Source organism: Scophthalmus maximus, chromosome 2 (assembly GCF_022379125.1).
Source record: "Scophthalmus maximus strain ysfricsl-2021 chromosome 2, ASM2237912v1, whole genome shotgun sequence".
NCBI lineage: Eukaryota > Metazoa > Chordata > Actinopteri > Pleuronectiformes > Scophthalmidae > Scophthalmus > Scophthalmus maximus.
Window position 1 is genome coordinate 22387046 of NC_061516.1, and position 21597 is coordinate 22408642.

The following is a 21597-nucleotide window of genomic DNA, read 5'->3' on the forward strand; positions in this document are numbered from 1 at the left end:
ATGCGTCTTCTTTTCGCAGGTTATGCTGGTGCCAAAGCTCGTAAATATGGTAAGAAACGATATTTGCTAAAATCATAGATTCATCTGTTTGACATCAACCGGTCATATTGGTCTTTATAGAAAATTAGCAAATGGTTAAAGTCTGTTGTTTTTGTTATCAGGCTATTTCTAAGATTAGTTTTCTGATTAAAACCTGCAGGTCTGCCTGGAGGAGTTGGAGGAGCCCTGGGTGCAGGAGGACTTGGTGGTGGAGTCGGGCCTGGTTCTGGGCTCGGAGTAGGAGGAGGGGTCCCGGGAAGAGGTGTTGGACTAACAACTGGTGGTGGACCTGGAGCAGGACTGGGGACCGGTGCGATACCTGGGTCAGGTGTTGGAACGGGTGGTGGACCTGGTGGCTTTGGACTAGGTAGTGCTGGAGGTACGAACAGAAGAACAACCTCCACAGTAACAAAAATAATCACTAATAGTAACTGGTTAGTTACTAGCTAATGAGTAGTACCTGATGTGTGCACATCAAGGTCTTACTGAAGCCAGACTGTGTGCATGTCTTTTAACTCTCTAGTGTTTGTCTTATAGGATATCCGGGGGGAGCCAAGTCTCTCAAATACGGTGGGGATAAAACATCATATGATTAATGTTCATAAGTAAACATGCAGTTTGCAGTGGTCATTGCCAGCTGAAGAGTTTTAAAAAAATGTATATCAATTCGATAGATTAGGTTAAAAGGATAATTTGATGATTACTTATCTTTATAATAAAACATTTAGTTAAAACATGAACATCTGACATGGGAGGTGATTCCATTTATTAAATTGTATATCTTTTCAATACTGAAAATATAATACTGTGATGCAAGACAAGTATTTTTTGAGCAACAAACATTTTAAAACTATAAGAAATATTTCAAGTCTTTGTTCAAGCTACGCCCCTCGCCTCTTTGCTCCGCCGCAGGGCTTCCTGGTGGTGGTGGAGCCCCAGGATCTGGTCTGAACGTAATATTTGGTGGCCCAGCAGCAGGAGGAGGATATGGCCCTGGGACCGGAGGAGCACTCGGAACTGGAAGAGCAGGATATGGACCTGGTGGATATGGACCTGGCGGATATGGGCCTGTGCCTGGTGCTGGTTACGGACCAGGGGGAGGCTATGGTGCAGTACCAGGAGCTGGATATGGAACAGGTAAATGTTAATTTTGTCTGAGATTTTTTTTTCTTTGCCAAAAACAAACTATTATAGATTCTTTAATTAAATAATCTCTCTTATTTACAGGCTATGGAGCTGGATCAAAAGCTGCTAAATATGGTATCAGAAATGCTTCTTTTTTTGTCTTTTAAAACATGATAATGTAGCTCTTATCCATTTTCCAATAAAACCTAAAATATTTTTCAAATTAACCTGGTGTAGGTCAAGCTGGAACCACTGGTGGGGTACTTGGAGGTGGAGTGGGACGAGAGGGTGAGTTGTTTGTGTGTTTAGATTAATTACTGTGAGATGAGAACAATGATGCAGATCACTTCTTTTTTGTTAGAGCTGGTTCTTTTTTGTTTTCTGGTATTAATTTCAACGATAAACTTCCTGAACCCCATTTGATGGAGTTTCTTATTCTCCAGGTGTAATTTTATAGGAACTAGCACTGGAGCTTCTGGTTGGGTTTCAGAAGAGAGTCTGTGTCATAACGGGGAGTTTTGTGTTTAGATGTGAATCCTATTCACATCTCAGTGTGAACTATTCTTTCATTGACCTCTGTTGGTGGTTAGTATGTATTACACATAGCCTCTAATTAAACAAATAATTAGGAGACAAACATTAGAACAGAATTGAAATTTTAAAAAGAAACAAAACTCTTTTTTAATCTGTAGGCCAACCTGGTGGTGTTGCACCTGGGGCAGGAGCCGGGACAGGCACAGGAGGAGCAGGGGCAGGATCAGGGACCGGCACTGGAGGTGCAGGTGCAGGGACCAGCACTGGAGGAGCAGGTGCAGGGACCGGGACAGGTACTGGAGGAGCAGGTGCAGGGACCGGCACTGGTGTTGGTACAGTGAATGGAACCAGCACTGGCAGGGGTGCAGTGACGACAGCTGGACCCACTGGTACGCTTCTGTTTGAGAGACTTAAAAATACATATTTTGGTTACTGCAAATTATTGAACACTAATTAGATAATGTGTGATTATCTGCTGTTGGGATCAGGGGGAGGACTTGGCAGCGCAGGAGGCACACCAGCTCCAGCATCAGAAGGTATCTGTTTAGTGTTAGCACAAAGCAGCTAGTGACAAAAAATAAATATTAGTCACATATTAACACAGCAATACATTTGCTCGAATGGTTTTCATTAGTTTTAATGTGAAATATGTTCAACAGGGATGGAAAAAAAAATATTTTTCAGGATGTCTTTGTCACACCTATTCATTTATACTTATACTGATACAATTGTCTTCTGTTTACATTTTGAGCTTCCAATGTGATCATTATCGCATCAGATTATCAATATGACATTAAAAAAAATCACAAACTGCACTATTTTCAAATCTCAACCATTTTATTACCCTTATTCCAGGTGATGGTGGAGCTGGCAGCGTGATAGAAGGTTCTGGAAGTTCTGGAGGAGAAGGTGCATTTACATTTTCTGGGAACTTGAGAACCTTTTTTTCCCCCCCTTACTTTGAAATCATGCACAGATTTTGTGCATAGATGACAATTAAAATTCACATCCAGTTCAGGCAAACTTCACAACAAAACATCAAAATGGTATTGCTAGAAAAATATAAAATATTTTTCATTTTTTTATTCTTTTCAATGTTGCAATGTATATTCTGCTAAAAATGAATGTACACGTGTAAAGGCTGTAACATCAACATTGAAACAGGAGGTGCAGGTGTAGCCGGCAGACCAGTGGGAGCAGGTGCTGATGGAGACGGCCTGAGTGGAACAGGGATCCCCATCATTGCAGCAAAACCAGGTATTTTTTAGCAATCATGCCGTGATTCAAAAAATAAATAATACAATATACACATTAATGTAACGTAAATGTCTTAATTTATTTGGCTACTAATTAATTTAGGAGTGTTTTGGAAGTAGTATTATGGATTTTTGCCGTCTTGAATCTAATTAGTCTGATTTTTAAATTGTCTTTAAAAAACAGGAGTCAATGGGACCGAAGTTCCAGGTCAGTGTTTATTTCATTGCCAGAGCTTTTTTATCTGTTTGTCTGCACTACACTGTGTGTTCATCCATTTCTGTTAGAGTAATATCTGTGGCCGTATCACTGTTAAAATGTAGATTATGTTTTAGTTCTGTGTATCTCTCTTGTCGCTTCCCTTTTAGTCAATTAAAGATTGAAAAACTGATTTTAAATGCCCCCCACGTGGCCATTTACACAATACTTTACATCATAACTTATTACTTAAAAAATAAGTGAAATAAGGAATTCGTTTTTCAGCTTTTCTCAATGTTCATTCAATCATCATTCTGATGTTGGATGCGAACATTGACTGAAGCTCCTGACCTGTATCTCCATAATTTTAGTCATTGCAGCACAGCCACACAATTGTTATGGGTAGATACATTCATACATTGCTGATAAATGTCTTTGTTGAGTTTACAGTGCAGGGCTAAATTGTTGCCTCAGTTTCTATATCCTCTTTGCACAGATTTGGAGCTGAAGCTATTTCCCAACTTTTCTAAAATGTCACTCTACTTTTTCTTTTCAGGTTCTAGTGAAGATGTCTCAGGTGGTTCACTGCCTGGAGCTAAACCTCTCAAACCCCCAGGTGAATAAAATAAATCCAGACCAAATTTAAACAATTTCAGGATGACTTACTTGTAGTGCTTTCCAAACAGCAGGTTATCAATGGGAAAACTTGAGTATATAACTTAAGTTTTGATCCAATAGGCTGAAATACAGGTCTCTTGTTCTCGTCTGTGACCTGTCTGCAGGTGTCCCCAGAGGTGACACACCCGGTGAAGGAGATGGAGAGGAAGGCCCCGATGGCGAGAGAGACGGTACAACAGGCACTGGCGGAGAACCGGGAGGAGTAGGAGGGGGTCAAACCATGGCAGGAGGAGCGAGTGGAGTTTCAGGTGGTGCAACAGGTGGGGGGAGAGGAGACAGTCCTGCAACTGGAACTGGAGTTGGAGCACAGAGTGCAACTGGTGGAGTAGGAGGAACACCAAAACCATCCATAGGTGCCAACACACACATCTATCACCATTCAGTATAGACAACTGTGTATCAAGCATGATACATACAAAAAAGCTACAATATAACCAAAAATGTATATATGTTTAATCCTTACATGTAGGTGGAGTCGGTGGGGTAGCAGGAGGAGTTGGAGGTGGTCCTGGGGGCGTTGGAGCCGGTACTGGTGGAGTTGGAGGTGGTCCTGGGGGCGTTGGAACTAGTCCTGGAGGAGTTGGAGGTGGTCCTGGGGGCGTTGGAACTGGTCATGGAGGAGTTGGAGGTGGTCCTGGGGGTGCTGGTGGTCTTGGAGGAGTTGGAGGAGGTCCTGGAGGAGCAGGCTTGGCACCTGGGGCTGGTGGGCCTGGTGGATTAGGAACAGGAGCACTTAAACCTGGAAAAAGTGAGCTGTTATGTTTTGGTTTCTAAAATGTTTGTGTATTCACCCAACATTCATACCCTATATTACAATGAAAATATTCATAAATACATTTCACGCATCATAGGCTATGGTGCTGGTGGAGCTGGAGTTTTACCAGGTGGAGGTATGACAAGTTATATTATCTTTGCCATCTAAACTAGAGCAAACAAATAACTGGACAACCTAAAATTCACTGTATCTTTTTTTCTATCTCAGGTATACGTTATCCAACTGGAGCTGGAGTAGGACAAGGAAAACCAGGCAAAGGTTCGATAAACTTTCAATAATAGAGTCATATTGTTAATAAGGACTTAATTTTGCTTCAGCAATCAATGAAGACACATTGAATGGCTTTTTCTTTCCATCAGTGTATGGAACTCTGGGAGCACAAGGCCAGGGTGGAGTTGGACCTGGCAGTTATGGAGTTGGTCCTGGTGGCTATGGTACTGGCCCAGGAGGTTACGGGGCCGGCCCAGGTGGCTATGGCGCTGGGCATGGTGGATATGGAGCCGGACCTGGAGGCTATGGAGGCAGAGGCGTTGGTGGTGGTCCTGGGGGTGCTGGAACACTTGGGACTGGAGGTGTAGGAGTGGGCCCCGGTGGAGTCGGTGGTGGAATGGGGGGATATGGCGGTGGTGTGGGTCCAGGTGGTGAGTTCACCTCTATGAAATTAATATAATTAATTTTAAATAATTAAGTTTAGTTTTGATGTAAAAAGAACATCTAATTCAAAAGGCATGTGATTGAAATATTGATTAACTATTAATATGTTATTATGCAGGTTCAAGATATGGCACAGGTCCAGGTCTGGGTACTGGCACCGGGAAATCACCAAAAAGTATGTTGAGAATTGAGTTTCAGAGTAAACATACAGATACAAGAATCTATCTAAAAAAAATCAAACTGGACCAATATTTTTTTTGGAGCAGGAGCTGGTGGTACTCGAGTTGGGCCTGGTGGCTATGGGACTGGACCAGGTGGAATTGGTTCTGCTCAAGGAGGATTTGGACCTGGAGGTTTGGTGCCTGGCGGTTCTGGAAGTTATGGACCTGGTGGCTCTGGACCAGGTGGATATGGGGATGGCTCTGCCGGGACAGGACTGGGTGGTGTAGGAACCAGGCCAGGTGGTTATGGAGCAGGTGGTGTTGGCACAGGACCAGGCAGCTATGGACCAGGTGTTTACACTCCGGGAGGTCAAGGACTGGGGGCAAGAAAGCCGCCCAAATCAGGTAAAAACTATCATGTGTTTTAACATTAACATGATTTAATAATGTTATGTTTGAAGATAAATTCAGTCAACTCATTCTGACAGGCTATGGATCATCCTCACTGGGTGGAGCTCAGGGTAAGAAACTCCTTTATTCTAACACTTCAACACAAATACTTTACACAGATTGTTTTGTATATTTCTCGTTGTCTTTTATACGTGATAACCTTCTGTATCATAACTCATAAACATGTCTTTTATGCCGGCACTTTGAAGCAGCTCAGATGTTTGACAGTGTATAACCAAGTTAGGGTTTTCTAAAACCTATTCCCATGTGCAGGGGCTTTACCTGGAGGAGCAGGTACAGGACCAGGCAGATATGGGCCTGGTGGTGCTGGTACAGGAACAGGAGGCTTCGGACCGGGTGGTGCTGGCACAGGAAGCTATGGACCAGGTGGGGCTGGAACAGGAAGCTATGGACCAGGTGGCGCTGGCACAGGAAGCTATGGACCAGGTGGCGCTGGTACAGGAACAGGAGGCTATGGACCAGGTGGTGCTGGCACGGGAACAGGAAGCTATGGACCAGGTGGCGCTGGCACAGGAACAGGAAGCTATGGACCAGGTGGCGCTGGTACAGGAACAGGAAGCTATGGACCAGGTGGCGCTGGCACGGGAACAGGTGGTTTTGGACCTGGTGGTGCTGGCAGAGGAACAGGAGGCTTCGGACCGGGTGGTGCTGGTGCAGGCAGCTTTGGAACAGGGGGGCAAGGATTAGGAAAAAGAAAACCATCTAAATCTGGTAAGTAAAGATCATACAAATGAAGCAATAAGGCAAAATCAATTGTACTGATGGAAACATCTATTTGATTTTGTTTTATAACAAGAGTCAGTAGTAGAATATTATTTGATTTACCCTTTCTCATACTTTTTTTTCAGGTTACGGAGGAGCAGGGTATGGATCAGGTGAGATTTGAGTTTGGATTAGAGATGGCAAATATCCTTTTTTTTTTACCTTTGTGACATTTATTTTATTTTCAGTTTCATTTGTATTATGACTGATATATACTGTATGTGGTTACACTCAGTTGATAGTTTATTAGGTACACAGAGGAAAAACTAATGCAATCAAACACAACATACACTCAATAAGTCCACCATGAAAGTTATAACGCTGAGTTTTTGGTTGAAACCGTTTCAGAGAGGTGTTGATTTAACTTTTGGAGAAATTTGGAGACATTCAGAAGTTCTGTTGAACTGGGCTGCATGATACTAACAGGTGTATTATTTTGTCCACCATATTTGTATCAATGAGGGTAGGCTAAATAACAGAAACACCTCTCTGTAATATGCAATACAGTTCAACAGCAACTATAGTTTTAACAAAAGCTGTGAGTGTAGTTCTGCTTTTATAGTCATATACTGTATCAATATGCTGTGCTGTTTCCCAGCAGGAGGATTAGGAGGAGGAGCTGGTCCTGGTGGAGTTGGAGCTGGACCTGGAGGCTATGGCCCCGGAGGATACGGCCCAGCTGGAACTGGATCAGGCCCTTTTGGTTTTGGGCCTGGTGGTGCTGGAACTGGTGGCTATGGCCAAGGAGCTGGTACTGGGCCAGGGGGTTTTGGACCTGGTGGGGCTGGTGGATATGGGCCTGGTGGACAAGGACTTGGGACAAGGAAGCCTTCTAAATCAGGTTATGGCTCATCGTTGGGTGGAACTGGTTATGGACCAGGTAATCTCCTCTTCTGATGCATATAAATATTTCATCAAAGGATTCTGATCATTTCTTACACCAGCAGAACAAATTTATTTTGTTGCTGGATATTGCACCCGCCACCGCAAAGGAACCACTTCTTCCATAACAGGCCACAAAATTCCTGTGGGTTATTCAAGTGTTGAAATAATAAATGTAATTTGTTTGTAATTAGACTTCAAATATCTTGATAGTTTTCAGGTGGGCAACACTGAATGTCTGAGTAACTCAGAACCATATGACATTACGTCACTCATGGGAGTATGCAGTGCTTCAAAGCAAAAGGGAAATGAGTCACAAGGTCTGGTCATGTTATTTACGGCCATGTAGTCTACATGGAACCGAGAGCTTTGGTGATACCGCAAAGCAAATACTGCATTAATAAAGCAGCCTCATTTATACACTGAAATTGATCCATATTATGAAAAGAACAAAATTGTGACTAGTTACCAAGAATTAAATGTCTTGGAGAAAATAATGCTGACTTCATATTTCCAGACAGAGGATGCTATTAAAGACACAGTGAGAGTGACGTTAAAGTGCCATAGTCCATTCTGCCTATTTAGAGCTATGGAAGGAATTGTCATAGATATTGATTGGCTTTAAAAAATACTATAATATTGTTTTGTCAACATATATTTGGCATTTAACAAGACTTTTATTAGACTGCATGGAGCCAACCAACAGAGGGCAAGTAAATATATACTGTATATACTGTACGTGTATTGGCTTCAAAAGCAAGGCCAGTGTTGGCTTCATTAGGTATAATAAAACTGTTTATATTACCAACAATATTGGTATTTCTATATTACACAAGTTAATGAGACAAAATACAAGACATTTTAATCCTGGACCTCATGATAAGTCTCCTCCTTTGTTTTCCTGCACTAAGTAATTTGCTTCCTTGGAAACAAATCTCTTATGTTACTTGTCATTGGTCTGATCTATTATACCTCAACCACACGTATGTTCACCAGGTGGTGGGGCAGGAGGGCTTCCTGGTGCTGGAACAGGAGGCATCCCTGGAGGAAGCACAGGTGAGTTTCTAGTTTATAAAGGAAAAATATAACTAATAAAAGGAATACAAACAACAGATTACAACAATTTAATTATGCAAATTAAAATTGTGAAGCCTTTTTTTGTATTTTACTAGACTGCAACAGAGCTAACACCACAATATTTAGAAGACTTACCTCAGAGAAAATAGTGTCTGGTGCTGTTTACATAAAAAGTCTGTCAAAAATAGAAAATAAACTAGTGAAGCCTCTGTTATGATTATCTTCTAGGGTTTTTAAGCACTTGACTTGATTTTTAAATGTTTATACTCACTTGCATGTTCAGGCAGTGTAGCAGAAAGAACAGGGGCAGGAGGTGCTGCAGGAACAGGCCAGGGAGCTGGAGGATTGGGCGTCTTACCAGGTCAGTTTAAATGAGGCACATGGACAGTAATCTCACAGTATAATCAACATTATATTTTTGAATTTGATAACCGCACCTGCCTGCAAGTGAGTTGTAGTGTGAGTATTGCAGGCTGTAATATGTCCACTGTTCCTCAGGCGGTGTTGGCCCTGGCTATGGTGGGACAACAGGTGGAAGCTATCCAGGTAAAACACTTTATCACTCTGTCTTTCAGGACACTCAGCAAAGTCCCTTGAAATGCCTCTGCACTCAGCACTTTCTTTGAAACGATAAACCATACATTTAAAGTATTGATAAACTTTGAAATGGATCAAGAAACATGGTGATAAGCAAAGCAGGTATGAAATAGAACACGTTTTTACCCTGAGTGTCGGGCCTTGCATGGTGAAAATTTTTCTGAGCAAATTTTCCATTCGAGTCATCGATAAAATAACCAACAGAGTAAAGATGATCAATTGTTCACTATGCATTTGTCCTTTCTGTTATTGTTCTCTAGGATATGCGGGCGCCGGGCAAAAATGTAAGAAAACTGTGACAAAGTTCTAATTATCTTCATTGTTCATACTATTACTGAGCACTTAACTCTCATAGCTCTCATAACAGACATGACATGGATTCCAGAAAATATTAAGAGGATGGGTTAAAGCAGTCTCAAAGCCTGTATAATGTAGATCTGCATGAATAACTTTTTCTTTTCACTTTCTTGTCCTATATAGCCAAGGCACAGAAAGCAGCCAAATATGCTGCCCTGCAGGCTTTACTGGGAGCTGGAGGCTACAGAGGTAAACAACAACACACACTGTTGCTTTACACTAAGCTGCATCAATACACTGTCAAAGAAATGGACTGGAAACGCTGAAATCCAGTCAATTGAAAGTGTTTAGTTATCATTCAGACTCATGATTAACAGAATGATTTCTGCACTTTAGAAGGCGTTTAAAAACATCAACGTTTTACTTACTTAAAATGCTGTTTGCAAAATAAGCTGATTGGACTTTATGTCTTAAGTGTACTGCCTTTTTTATGAATTTATTATTTTAGATTACAGCTTCAAATAAGTTCTTCAGTTAAGTCAAATTTACTGAAACTTGTTTTTTTAATGTTGAACTAGCTAACTATGTTTTATAGTGTGACTTCTACCCAAACAACATGTATGTTGTTGAGTGTCAAGAAGGGACCAACATTCTCTGTTCCGCTTTTTAGGTGCTGGCTGTCAGGGCAAATACTGTGGCCGAAGGAGGAAGTGAGAGACCAACGAACAGGAAGTGACCTCATTAACACAACAGTGGTGCTACTGCGTGATCCCAGATTGTACATGTCGAACCTGCCATTGAAGCTAAAGCTTAAACACATTACACATGTTGTCTTTTTTTTTTTTATTTGCTAAGATTGATCTCTTTCAAAAAGAGCAATGGTTCTCCACCTGTTAGGGTCGTGATTCCTTCAGGCCTAATGCATCATTGTCATGATGTTGTTTTTTATAATTCAGCAATGGTCAAAGAATCAGTAATATTCACGATTTCACAATGTTAAAGTGAGTCTGCATGGGGAAACACTTATTATAATAGTATTTTTGTTCCCCACGTATATCATCTTGTGACTCTGAGGATCCTGACTCCCAGGCTGAGAACCACTGAAATAAAGGATTTTCTTTTTAATTGTACGACCAAGCTGTGCTCTAATACAGTTTTGTCTTGTTTTTTGCTGTTGTTTTGTTAAACATAATTTGTGTTCCTGTGTTTCTCTGGGTGAAGTCCAAGGACTCCCTCAGGGCAGCTCCTTCAGACTTGTCTGCAAACTTCTCCAAGGCCACATTTTTATCCAGTGAGACTGGTGGTTTTCCCTTTGTTGTGCAGAATGTAATGTTTGTTTCACTTATTCACTGTTGTTGTTTTTTGAAGTCTCAAGATTTAAAGTGCAAACTCTCCGATAGTCTGTCCAGCAGACAGAAACAGACGGCTGCTATTTTGGGGCACTGTTAACAAAAGGGACTCCGGGTGGAATGTTTCATGGTGCGGTGTTTTGTCCAGCCACGATCTGTTTCCTGAAAAGCGGCCTGTGTTCATTCGAACTGTGCTCAGGCCTCAGCAGCGTCTGAAGGTCCTCAGCTGTCGACAACAGAAATTCTTCGGCTCCATTCACGACACTCAACGGTTTTATAGCTGCATAAACTTAATTATTATTAATGTAAAATGACTCACAGTAACATGCATTTTTTTTTTTTTTTACATTGTTATGACTTGTTATGACATTCTGACGTGCCTGAGATCTGACTTTTTTCATGTTCTGTTGTGGAAAGCGTTAGATTTAAATGTGAGGTAATATGATTTGAAGCCATGATGCATTTAACTTCATCATGGCTGAGCAACGTTGATACCTGTGTATATTTACCTTCTTTAACACTGTTGGAAAATTATTCACGTTTACTAGTCGTTTTAAATTATGCTGAGAAAAAGCAGAAAACCTTCTGTAGTTATTTAGCCTCATTTTACAAATTCAAATGAGTTAAAACAGTATAAAATATTTTAGTTATTGTGCGTGTGAGTTTTAACAGATTTAGTGTAGTCTCATGATATATAAGTATACGTGCTTCGTTTTCTACATTGACCTTGAATATGTGCTGAATCACACTGTAGTCTGTAATATCATTGGGATAAAACAGTGTAAATGATTCTCATCTTGGATTTGAGCTTAAGTTTGTGTCTCTATCATGTAGATCAACTGGTGTGTTTTGTTTTTTAAATATCTGCGTTTTATATGTGGCCTATGAAGAAAATTGTGCACTTTTGTACACTTTCTGACAACGCTCTCTGAAATAAAGAAACGACCAACAACAACTGTTATTAGTTATTTTAGCATAGCGACAACTGTTCACTATTCTGCACATGCATAAAGTGCAAAACAGTAAGGGGGGGTAAAGACACAAGTCAACTGGTTTTCAATGTGTTACTCTGTTATGCACAAAAGGAAAACAACACACCTCAGCTTCAGCAGACAAGAAAAAAAAGGGAGAGCAGCGATCAAACATTGTCTTGCTCTTGAAAGTAGCAAAGTACTGAACGGTGAAAGTACGGTACTAACTACAGCCTACTATACTGCCTACCACAGTATCAGATACACAAAATGGAACTGAGCCTCACTGCAACAAAACAGATATTATATTGCTCTGGATACTACATGATTTTAAGAGCAAAGAAATGTCTTAATTTTATTATTTTGCCAGTCCGATGATACAAACACCTGTTTCTGTAAATTTGTTTGAAGAACCTGCACCGTGCATTACATCCATTTATTTGCTGACATGGGCTAAATTCAGCGGCTGGACTTATTATAGAAAATGCAATTTGAAATAAAAAAAATTGACTTGGTCATAACTCTGGTGTCTTCAAGCAACATACACAACAGCAGAGCAACACTCTCACGTATAATCTAAACTCCATACCTCACAGTATCACTGCTTTATTTCTTCTGTTTAAGACCCTTTTCCCCTTTCCTCTGCTCCCTGACTGACCTCTCCCTCTCTGTGTGCTGTGTGTGATGAATGCACTGCCTCACTGTTGGATCAGGACAGTGCAGTAATTGGGGCATTCATAAAGAGATTATGCCTGTGCTGACGGGAACAGAGCTCAGTTCGAAACACACAAACTGTCTCACACCACTTCTGAGAAGAAGAAAAAACCCACAGACTTATATTAACTCACATTAACACTCACGCAGGCTATATATATATATATAAGAGCCTGTAAGCTGAGTCCTGCCTGACTCTGCGGACTCTGTAAACTCAGCAGAAGAGTGTAACTGTACCTCACGGAGGTCCGCACACTGGAAGGAGCAGTGAGGGGAGGGTGGAGCAGACCTTCTTTACTGGGATAGGTCTGTTTCTCTGCAGCCGGCAGAGGGAGACTGGCCAGCTGGTGTCAGTGGGTCAGAGGGGTTGTTTTTTTTCACACGGCTACTCTTCACATCACAGAGGAAACTCATAAACACAGGAAGCCTCTGAGCGCATGGAGAGAGAAAGAGAGAGAGAGACGCAGAGAAACAGCGGACGACACCTGCTACCGCTCGCAGTACGATCCGAGGCCTTTTTCTTTGAACTGACTGGACGGAGTTATATTTTGTCTGTCGGTGATCTGACAGGGGAGGATGTCACGGCGGGACCAGAGGTTTCGGAGAGGAATGAAAGGACGGTAAGAGCCGCTGTTGTTGATTGGTGAGATGTGTATGTGTGCAAGCGAGAGACGAGCGTGAATGAGCCAGTGAAAGTAAGTCATTGAAAGAGAACGTAAAAAAAAAACTGTAGCTCAACACTATTGATACTTCCTCAAACACAAATCTGACGTGACGAAGAGATACAGGAACAAGCATCCTCAATAGTCTGTCTACTTTCACATCAACATGAGTGTATGTGAGTAGTTTGTAGAACCATAACAATAATAGGAAATGTTACTTCCTTGTCAGGTATTTAAGCAGCCAATAGTAAAATCCACAATTCTTTGTTTGTTTACCCCAACCAGTCCTTATGACTAACATGCATATAGAATAAACTCCAAACGCCAACAGCCATTCCACAAACTGTATGTGACACCACAGCTACGACATTGCCATTAAAAACAACATGCTTCCTCCTCAAAGCTACTGTGTCTGAAAGGAAGTTCAGCGGAGTGACAGACACGACACGGAGGAAACCGTGGCAGGAGAATACGTCATTAGATTCTTAACATTTGACCCGAGACCATGTACCGATGTTGTGACATGTTTATGTACACCAGGTGATACAGAGTGCAGCTCCACTTTTAGTACCACAGGGACACATCTTACAACTGAGATGAGGTTTATGAATGAGGGGAGCAGTTTTCAGATGGAGAATGAGAACAGTAGGAAACAGAGAGAGGCAAAGTTCTCTGGGTATGTGCATGTGCTGATCCCTGGAGTTTTCTCATGGCCAGATGTTTAAGCGGAATCGCAGATGTGAAAGCTGAAAGGTTCCACAGCCATCGCCCGCGGCGCAACGACAAAGACGGGAGGACGAAAATAACTCCGCAGCTGCCTGGTGGTTTTATTACTTAATTATTTCCTCAGTAACGAATGAGAGGCAGCTCCAACAGTACTGTACTTCCCATACAGCGCACAACATCTGCAGCATCTGTTACGTGATTCCTGTAAAGCTCAATATTATTTAAAAAAAACCTAAAGCTCATTCTTAGGGCTAAAACTAATGACTATATTCATTATCGATTTAACCGATTAGCCGTTTGGTCCATAAAATGTTGATAAATTTATCAACATTGATAAAAAAAAAAACAAGATTTGTTTTGTCCACACACCAAAGATATTCAGTTTACTGTCAAAGCGGAGCAAAGAAACCAAAAAAAATTCACATTAAGAAGCTGAAATCAGAGAATTTTGACTTTCTTCCCCATAATACCTTGGACCGAGTAAACTTTATCAAAATAGTAGGCGATGAATTTAATAATCTATTACTAATCGATTAAATGTTGCAGCTCTACTCATTATCAATCAGGAATATTAATAATAAATATAATGATATTGCTACTCATCCAACATATAAAAAGTGATCCTGTTCACAGTTCATGAAATAAACGAATTTTCTTCCATTTTAAATTAAGAGAAGACCTACTGGTTTAGGGATTGCAGTCTTTGTCGAGCACAATACACAACCAAATGAAAATTTGGTACCATCATTTTTCAAGAAACGCTTGATTGATCAAGGTTGATTGATCACGGAGAAGTCCTGGCATAAAGTAAGTCTCTCTTGCATTGGAGGATTCAAATTGGAGTTTCTCCCTCCCTGTCTCCACCCTCTATTGTACGGCAACCTTTTCATTCCCTATTGTACGAGCAGCAAGGCATTTACAGTAGAGGCTGGGAGAGAGGAAACACGGAGCTGCACTCTGTCCGGGAAGTCACCTCCCACTCTGTCCATAGTGTCGGAGAGATTAGAAGCCATTTAGGGTTTTTTTGTGCATCCAGTTTAAGCCACTTAAAAGTTTCTCTTTTGCACATTTTCAAAGGACTGAATGTGAAACATGCTGCACGAGATTTAAGGAACATGTTGGTGTTCGGTGGTAACTTTTGTAATGTCTGCACTTTGTTCAGTTCTCTCTTGTAATCCGTGAGTGGGTGTGGCCACGGGAAAATAACATTAGCATTGTTTCTGTGAAAATATGTGACTGACCCTAGCGACCCTACATGAGTAATTCTCTTGTAAGAAGCAATAAGAGTGTGCCACCAAGTTCAATGTGTCACAGCATCATCAGCAATTTCAGATGTATTTCCTCCAGGCGTGTGCTGGGAAACACTTCAGAGGCTCAAAAGCAATCACACTGTCACACAAGTAGGGCCAGTCAGGTCACAAAGAGGAGAGGAACCGGGTATCGGTGACATAGCACAACACTGTGTTTAAAAATAGACTAAACTGGAAAAAATTATTCATGATCCAGCAGCTGACCTGGAAGTGTTCAACCTGATCCTGTGTGAGACGATCTAACAGGTCGACTTTCCTCAAGTCTCACGTGTTCCATCACGGACGAGGCTCACATTACTTTGCTCGAACACGCGACTGGAGTATCTGTTGCCATTTAAACCATCCTGCTCACCGTCTTCCCCGCTTCCCTCCCTTCTGCAGGTGCTGTGAATGTGGCTGTATCCTGTCTCACTGGTACTATGAGAGGGAGGGGCAGCTCCTCTGTAAGAAGCACTACTGGGCCCGGTATGGGGAGCACTGCCACGGCTGCAAGGAGACCATCTCAACGGGACTCATTATGGTGACATGATAATCACATTTTACCACAAGGATTCCAGGAACAAGTGAAAACAAAAAAACAGCTCCTTACCAAAAGTCTTTTGACTTTTCAGGCTACAAACGTTTCTGTACACGTACTACACGGCTACGCATAAGATTAAACCCTCAAATCCTGCCTAGAATTTCCCCTTTGGTCTTATTTTTCGTGATTTGGAATAACCTTCCGTTATAATTAGACAAAACATGACAAGTAAAGACCCAACAACCAGAGATAATCCTTCCTATTTTTCCTGCTTACTCAATACAAAAACATTCTGAACTCAATCAGAAGCAAATTGATTAATAGCTGGTGGGCTACGTTAAAAATAGCTGCGTTATTGATCATTTTGAACCACCAGCTGATCAAACTAACATGTGCCCGCACAACTAGCAAATGTGTACATTATGTAATTGTTCATAGATTGAAGTACTGTATGGCTATAATCAAATATTACATTGAATCCCAAACCTCGGCATGACATAGTTACAATGACTATTCATGCATTCAAAGGCTTCCTGCCTCTTGGTTCCCTCCTGATATGAAAATAAATGTTGGGGGTTTTCTTTTCTGCCTTTCAACCCTCACACCAGAGGATATCCTCTGAAAACATCCTGACACTAAGAAGCATTGATGCAGGAATGTACAGACACTGAACTCTTAAAATTCAGGGCAACATTTTCCCCCCCTCAAGTTTGACTCCACCAAAATCATATTGTAAAAAACAGTGTTATTGCCTTGGCCTCCCTGTGTAAACAGGTTGCTGGGGAGCAGAAGTTCCACCCAGAATGCTTCACTTGCATGAGCTGTGATATGTTCATCGGAGATGGAGACACTTACACACTTGTCGAATACACCAAACTCTACTGGTACGTTTGACGCAGAAAAAGGAACATTTGCTTCATGTTGAATTTTAATCAACAGATATAGCAACGATTTAATTCCTGGTCATACAGATTTCTGATTCTGATGTGTGCCCCTTGTTTTTTTTTCTTCCTATTCTGCAGTGGCCACTGTTTCTGTCAGGGTGTGGTATCAGCTGTAAGGACAGCTTCTCCACTCACCAAGAGTACCCACATGGTGGCGCTGGTGTCCCTCCCACCCCATGCGGGTGGCCGACGAGGCCTGACCGTGGCCACTGACCTCAGCCAAGACAAAAGTCCTCTGGTCTTTGTGACAGAGTGAGTCTCCGCATCTGCAACATGAGCTAGAGTGAATTTGTAATCCAAACCCAAAAACTGATCCAAGACAACTACCCCTTCCTTTTTTGTCTCACCCCACCTTTCCTCCACCCATTCACTCATTGTCACTCAGGTTAGACTCAGCTGTCCTCAGCCCGGATCTGCTGCCTTCCATCCACACCGGTGATCGAGTTCTGGAGGTCAACGGCATTCCTGTTCGCAATATTTCCCCAGACGAGGTAAGCCCCACATAGCAGCAATATCATAAGTCTAACGTGGTTGCACATCCTTGCGTCCACTAGAACATTATTTAAGAAGTAATACTGATGTCACCGAAGGCTAAATATTCTTTCTTCTAGATACACCGTGTGATCCAGGACACGAGCAGACCACTGCAGCTGACCATCGAACACATCCCACAGCCTCCCGATGACCTCCTTCGCGCAAACGATCCCCAGGACGACATCAGCTGTCCTGAATCCTGTGTCCGCAACAAACTTGCCTCAACCCACAAACTTCCGAGTCTGGAAGAGGAGCCGAGTCCAGGGGAGGAGACAAATGAACAAGCCAGGATGAGGCTCTCACCGCCTCAGCAGCAAGGAACCATGGGAATGCGATCCAGACACATCCTGTAAGTGCCGATCACTGGCCTGCTGTGAATCATTATTCCACTCTCTCCTCTCAGTCTAAGTATTTTCTGTCCTTTCCCAGGCGCAGCTGTAGTATAGATAAATGTCCCCTGTCCCCTGGAGCACTGTCGCTTTTATCTCAAAGGAGAGACATGCTTCGCTCCGAGTCCCTTCGCGCAGACCCTGGAGATCGGACTCACCGCATCTTCAGACCTTCGGACCTCATCCACGGAGAAGTGCTGGGCAAGGGCTGCTTTGGACAGGCTGTCAAGGTGAAACAGTGACCGTTTTTCGCCATCACATAGTCCGTTATATTTTTTTTATGGGCGACTTTAAAACCAGCCAACTTCTTTCTGTCAAGGTGACGCATCACGAGACGGGGGAGGTGATGGTGATGAAAGAGTTGATAAATTTTGATGAGGAGACACAGAAGACTTTCTTAAAGGAGGTAAGTTGTCGTCATAACAGGAAAGGCCACAGGGCAAGGAAACGTACATCCAATACATCTAAGAATCAAAAATGTAAAACAAGTTCACCACACAGCTACAAAAAAAATCTAAGGGCTTCAAAGTAAGGAAGGTGACTGTACTTCACTACTAAAATCCACTTTGTCAGCTGGTAAGAAAGCTGAATTTTATCAAGATTATTCCCTAGCACAGTTTTAAACCAACCTACACCACCGAGAGGGCTAGCTGACCATCTTACCTAATCTATTTTCATGTTGTCGCATCACCTTCACGTACAGGTGAAGGTGATGCGAGGTCTGGATCATCCCAATGTTCTCAAGTTCATTGGACTGTTTTACAAGGACAAACGAATAAACTTCATCTCAGAATACATCCAGGGAGGATGTCTCCGAGAGATCATCATAAAAATGGTAGGTAAAGATGAAAGTTTCTTCATGAGTATATTTCAGAGTGCATGGACACTACGTTGCTCACAATCATGTTGTTGTAGGACAAGGACTTTTCCTGGAGTATAAGAGTGGGTTATGCCAAAGACATTGCAGCTGGAATGGTGAGACTCTCTGGTCAACAAGAGTTTAAAATCCAAACGGTTTCCTTAATCGGATACAAACTTGATCTAATGTATGTAACATCTCTCCTCCTAAGGCCTATCTACACTCCATGAATGTTATCCATCGAGATCTAAACTCATACAACTGCCTGGTCAGAGAGGTAAACAAGTGGTGATCTGTAAAATTAATGCTACACGACACAACAAAAACGTCCACTGTAACCTCAGTACGTTTGCTATTTTATCAAAAAACAACAGAGCAAAACCCCTTCATTAAATGTTCTTAACATTTCTCTCTTTCTCTCTGCTTTTTTTTTAAGAACCAGTCTGTGGTGGTGGCAGATTTTGGACTGGCCCGGCTGGTGATGGAGGAGAGGAATCAGAGGAAAACATCCTCTATGGAGCGGCCGGCGAAGGGAACACTGTCCGAGCTCCGCAGGGCTGACCGGAGGAAGCGGTATACTGTGGTAGGAAACCCCTACTGGATGGCCCCCGAGATGATCCACGGTGAGTGCACAAGATTTCAGGCTATCGATTACAGCAGCAGTCTCTAAAATCAAGGACCACCATGACATCAAAAAAATATAACTTTAGTTCAGTTGCCCCGAAATCCAAAGGGGAACATCTGTATTAGCCAAGATGAGGATAAAATCTATTGTAAGCCTCATTTCCTTTTGTGGAATGTTTGTCTGGCAGTGAAAGAAGAAAAATATGGAACAGTACAGGAAGGTAAAGATGTAAATTAAATTTTGTCAAACTTTCCTCTGAACCTTTCAGGAAAAACCTATGACGAACGGGTGGACGTCTTTTCCTTTGGTATCATGATATGTGAGGTAAGATCATGTAGGAGGAGTAAAGCATTATTTAAAATATTATGCGTGCGATTTCTAAGAATTCAAAATGATGTGGGTATGGCTGAGTTAAAAGGTTGAGTAAATGTCAAGGAGAGAAAAAAGCTATATTAACCATAGTTTGTCCATATTTTTCTATTAATCAAGCATCTTCAATTCAGTTTTGAAACCAAGCATGTACGGTACTTTTCTTTGTCTCTCGTTAGATAATAGGTAGAGTGAGTGCCGACCCCGACTTCCTCCCCCGCACCAATGACTTTGGGCTGAATGTAGGCAGTTTCCTGCAGCAGTACCACCCCCCACAGTGCCCCTCCACCTTCCTGCCGCTGGCTGCCCTCTGCTGTGACATGGACGCTGATAAACGGTATGATTGCACAACGCCAGACCCAAATTTCTATTAAAGCTATTTGTGAGCAGCATGTTAAATATTGCACCGTTAGTATTCTGTTGCAAGTCAGTCTATTGTGACTCACCGCTTGATGATTGGAATGTGCAGAGGCAGCGTAATGTTGGAAATTAAACTGCTGAATAAAATCTGTTACCTTTACCACTTCAGGCAGAGAGTCATAAGGTCATTTTCTGGTCAGCTGGTGAAACAAGTTGAAGGTTTATTCTTGTACTAAACTCTCAACTCTCAACGCTTTCAGTCCTTCCTTTTCAAAGCTGGAGGAGTGGCTGGAAAACCTGCTCATGCACCTGGACATCGGTCTGCCTTTGCTCTCCGAGGTAGAGCAGCTCCGTAGAGCCTTCTGGCAGAATCACAGCCACCAAAACAATTCTCACAACCAGCAGGACAACAGCCTGAAATGTCACGAACTAACACACTGCTCACAGACACAAAGACAGAGCCCTGTCCCTAAGCGACGTCCGGACGGTGCAAATAACCACATAGAGGCTAATCAGCGCCCTCAGAGCCACGACCGAAACGGCAAACCTGATGGTCATTTGGACGGACAGCAACACAGACGAGGCGGTCGCGTCGTGAGGACCGAGCACGACCTGTCCTGTTTGAACAGAGACTGTAACAGCCATTCACAAGACAAGAGGCAGTGGTGCAGGTCTTCGAGCACAGACTCCGGCAAGAACACATCTGCAACCTGTGAACACGATAATCCCTCAGGACAACCAGAAGTCCAGCACCAGCCGTCACCGCCGCCGCTGCTGCCACCACCACCGCAGGTCAACAGCTCGCTGTTAAGCCAGTCCAACGGGCACAGGAAGACATGCAGAGTGCTGTGGGACAGATCTACGGAGGACAGCTCTTTTCTGTGATCGGTTAGTTCGATGGACACATCTACAAAGCCCAGTTCTGAGGCATTAAAACGTTTTGTTAACACACTGGTGCCTTCTAAAACAATTGGGAGAGAACGGACAGAACTGCAAAGCCACAGCAATGGTTGGAAAACCTGCAGATATTAAATATTGATTCAAACTAGATGTTTTAGATGAGAAATAATAAAGATTTGTACGCAGCTTGATAACAACGACCTAGCGCACCATATTTGCCTCAGTATTTACAACTTACTTTCACTTATTGCCCACAATATACAGTATGATGACGTTAGTATGTCTTTGATAAGCTTAAAAAACAGTTGGCCAATTTATTGTTTGTGCTCAAGTATCAACTTTATCCAGAAGCTGTGAAACACATTGCACTTTATGCTCTAAGCTGCATTGCATGATGGTTCCCTTATTTATCAGAATGCCTTATGTATATTTCCTTTTAAAAAAAAATGTTCAGACGACATCCAACACACTAAGCTGAGAACACACAAAATTACAACTGTCGTTAACTTAATAAAGAAGATTATAAAGTCATATGGCTGCATTTAAATCACTATTCAGCATTAAAGGACTCCCTATTTAATGTATATTCAAATTATTATTATTATTTTTATTATTATTAAATGTAATACTTCTTGGTTTTCAAATACAGTCTTAATCTATGGCAGTTTTTTATTATTTGACATGGAAGATGGCCAGAAGTGACGACACTATTTTGGTATTTAGACTTGAAAAATTAATTATGAAAATATATTTTTAAAAGTTTGTGCCTCCCATATATTAGCAATACATTTTAAGCATGATTTTTTTGGTCAGCTCCTTGCCCAAAGTGGTGAGACAAAAAAAATGTTTAATGGTTTAATG

The 21597-nt window shown here is 42.0% G+C and overlaps 2 protein-coding genes across 2 annotated transcripts in view; both read left to right on the forward strand.

Moving 5' to 3' along the window:
• Window positions 1–11808, forward strand: part of elnb (elastin b) — a 21535-nt gene extending 9727 nt beyond the window's left edge. Inside the window, exons 21-49 of the mRNA XM_047337468.1 lie at window positions 20–49; window positions 200–418; window positions 577–609; window positions 952–1176; window positions 1267–1299; window positions 1402–1452; window positions 1857–2087; window positions 2187–2234; window positions 2554–2607; window positions 2863–2955; window positions 3139–3162; window positions 3707–3766; window positions 3933–4181; window positions 4298–4576; window positions 4680–4718; window positions 4811–4861; window positions 4963–5244; window positions 5376–5432; window positions 5521–5823; window positions 5907–5939; window positions 6142–6600; window positions 6738–6764; window positions 7250–7531; window positions 8530–8589; window positions 8894–8971; window positions 9109–9156; window positions 9468–9491; window positions 9688–9753; window positions 10175–11808. Of these exons, the coding sequence (XP_047193424.1) occupies window positions 20–49; window positions 200–418; window positions 577–609; window positions 952–1176; window positions 1267–1299; window positions 1402–1452; window positions 1857–2087; window positions 2187–2234; window positions 2554–2607; window positions 2863–2955; window positions 3139–3162; window positions 3707–3766; window positions 3933–4181; window positions 4298–4576; window positions 4680–4718; window positions 4811–4861; window positions 4963–5244; window positions 5376–5432; window positions 5521–5823; window positions 5907–5939; window positions 6142–6600; window positions 6738–6764; window positions 7250–7531; window positions 8530–8589; window positions 8894–8971; window positions 9109–9156; window positions 9468–9491; window positions 9688–9753; window positions 10175–10218 (3482 nt within the window). The 3' untranslated portion in view covers window positions 10219–11808. The remainder of the gene's footprint in view (window positions 1–19; window positions 50–199; window positions 419–576; window positions 610–951; window positions 1177–1266; window positions 1300–1401; window positions 1453–1856; window positions 2088–2186; window positions 2235–2553; window positions 2608–2862; window positions 2956–3138; window positions 3163–3706; window positions 3767–3932; window positions 4182–4297; window positions 4577–4679; window positions 4719–4810; window positions 4862–4962; window positions 5245–5375; window positions 5433–5520; window positions 5824–5906; window positions 5940–6141; window positions 6601–6737; window positions 6765–7249; window positions 7532–8529; window positions 8590–8893; window positions 8972–9108; window positions 9157–9467; window positions 9492–9687; window positions 9754–10174) is intronic.
• A 1060-nt stretch (window positions 11809–12868) lies between these two features.
• Window positions 12869–21267, forward strand: LOC118300558 (LIM domain kinase 1). Its single transcript, XM_035625058.2, has 15 exons — window positions 12869–13158; window positions 15618–15756; window positions 16531–16640; window positions 16779–16952; window positions 17086–17191; window positions 17312–17583; window positions 17664–17853; window positions 17943–18029; window positions 18327–18458; window positions 18539–18598; window positions 18694–18759; window positions 18919–19105; window positions 19376–19431; window positions 19656–19813; window positions 20097–21267. The coding sequence occupies exons 1-15, from the start codon at window positions 13115–13117 to the stop codon at window positions 20719–20721; spliced, it is 2406 nt and encodes an 801-aa protein (XP_035480951.2). The 5' UTR covers window positions 12869–13114; the 3' UTR covers window positions 20722–21267.
• Window positions 21268–21597: the final 330 nt, after the last annotated feature.

Coding starts and splice junctions, on each gene's coding strand:
- LOC118300558 (XM_035625058.2), top strand. CDS start 13,115: ATGTCACGGCGGGACCAGAGGTTTCGGAGAGGAATGAAAGGACG. Junction 17,192..17,311: donor GCAATATTTCCCCAGACGAG/GTAAGCCCCACA, acceptor TCTTTCTTCTAG/ATACACCGTGTGATCCAGGA. Junction 19,814..20,096: donor GACATGGACGCTGATAAACG/GTATGATTGCAC, acceptor CAACGCTTTCAG/TCCTTCCTTTTCAAAGCTGG.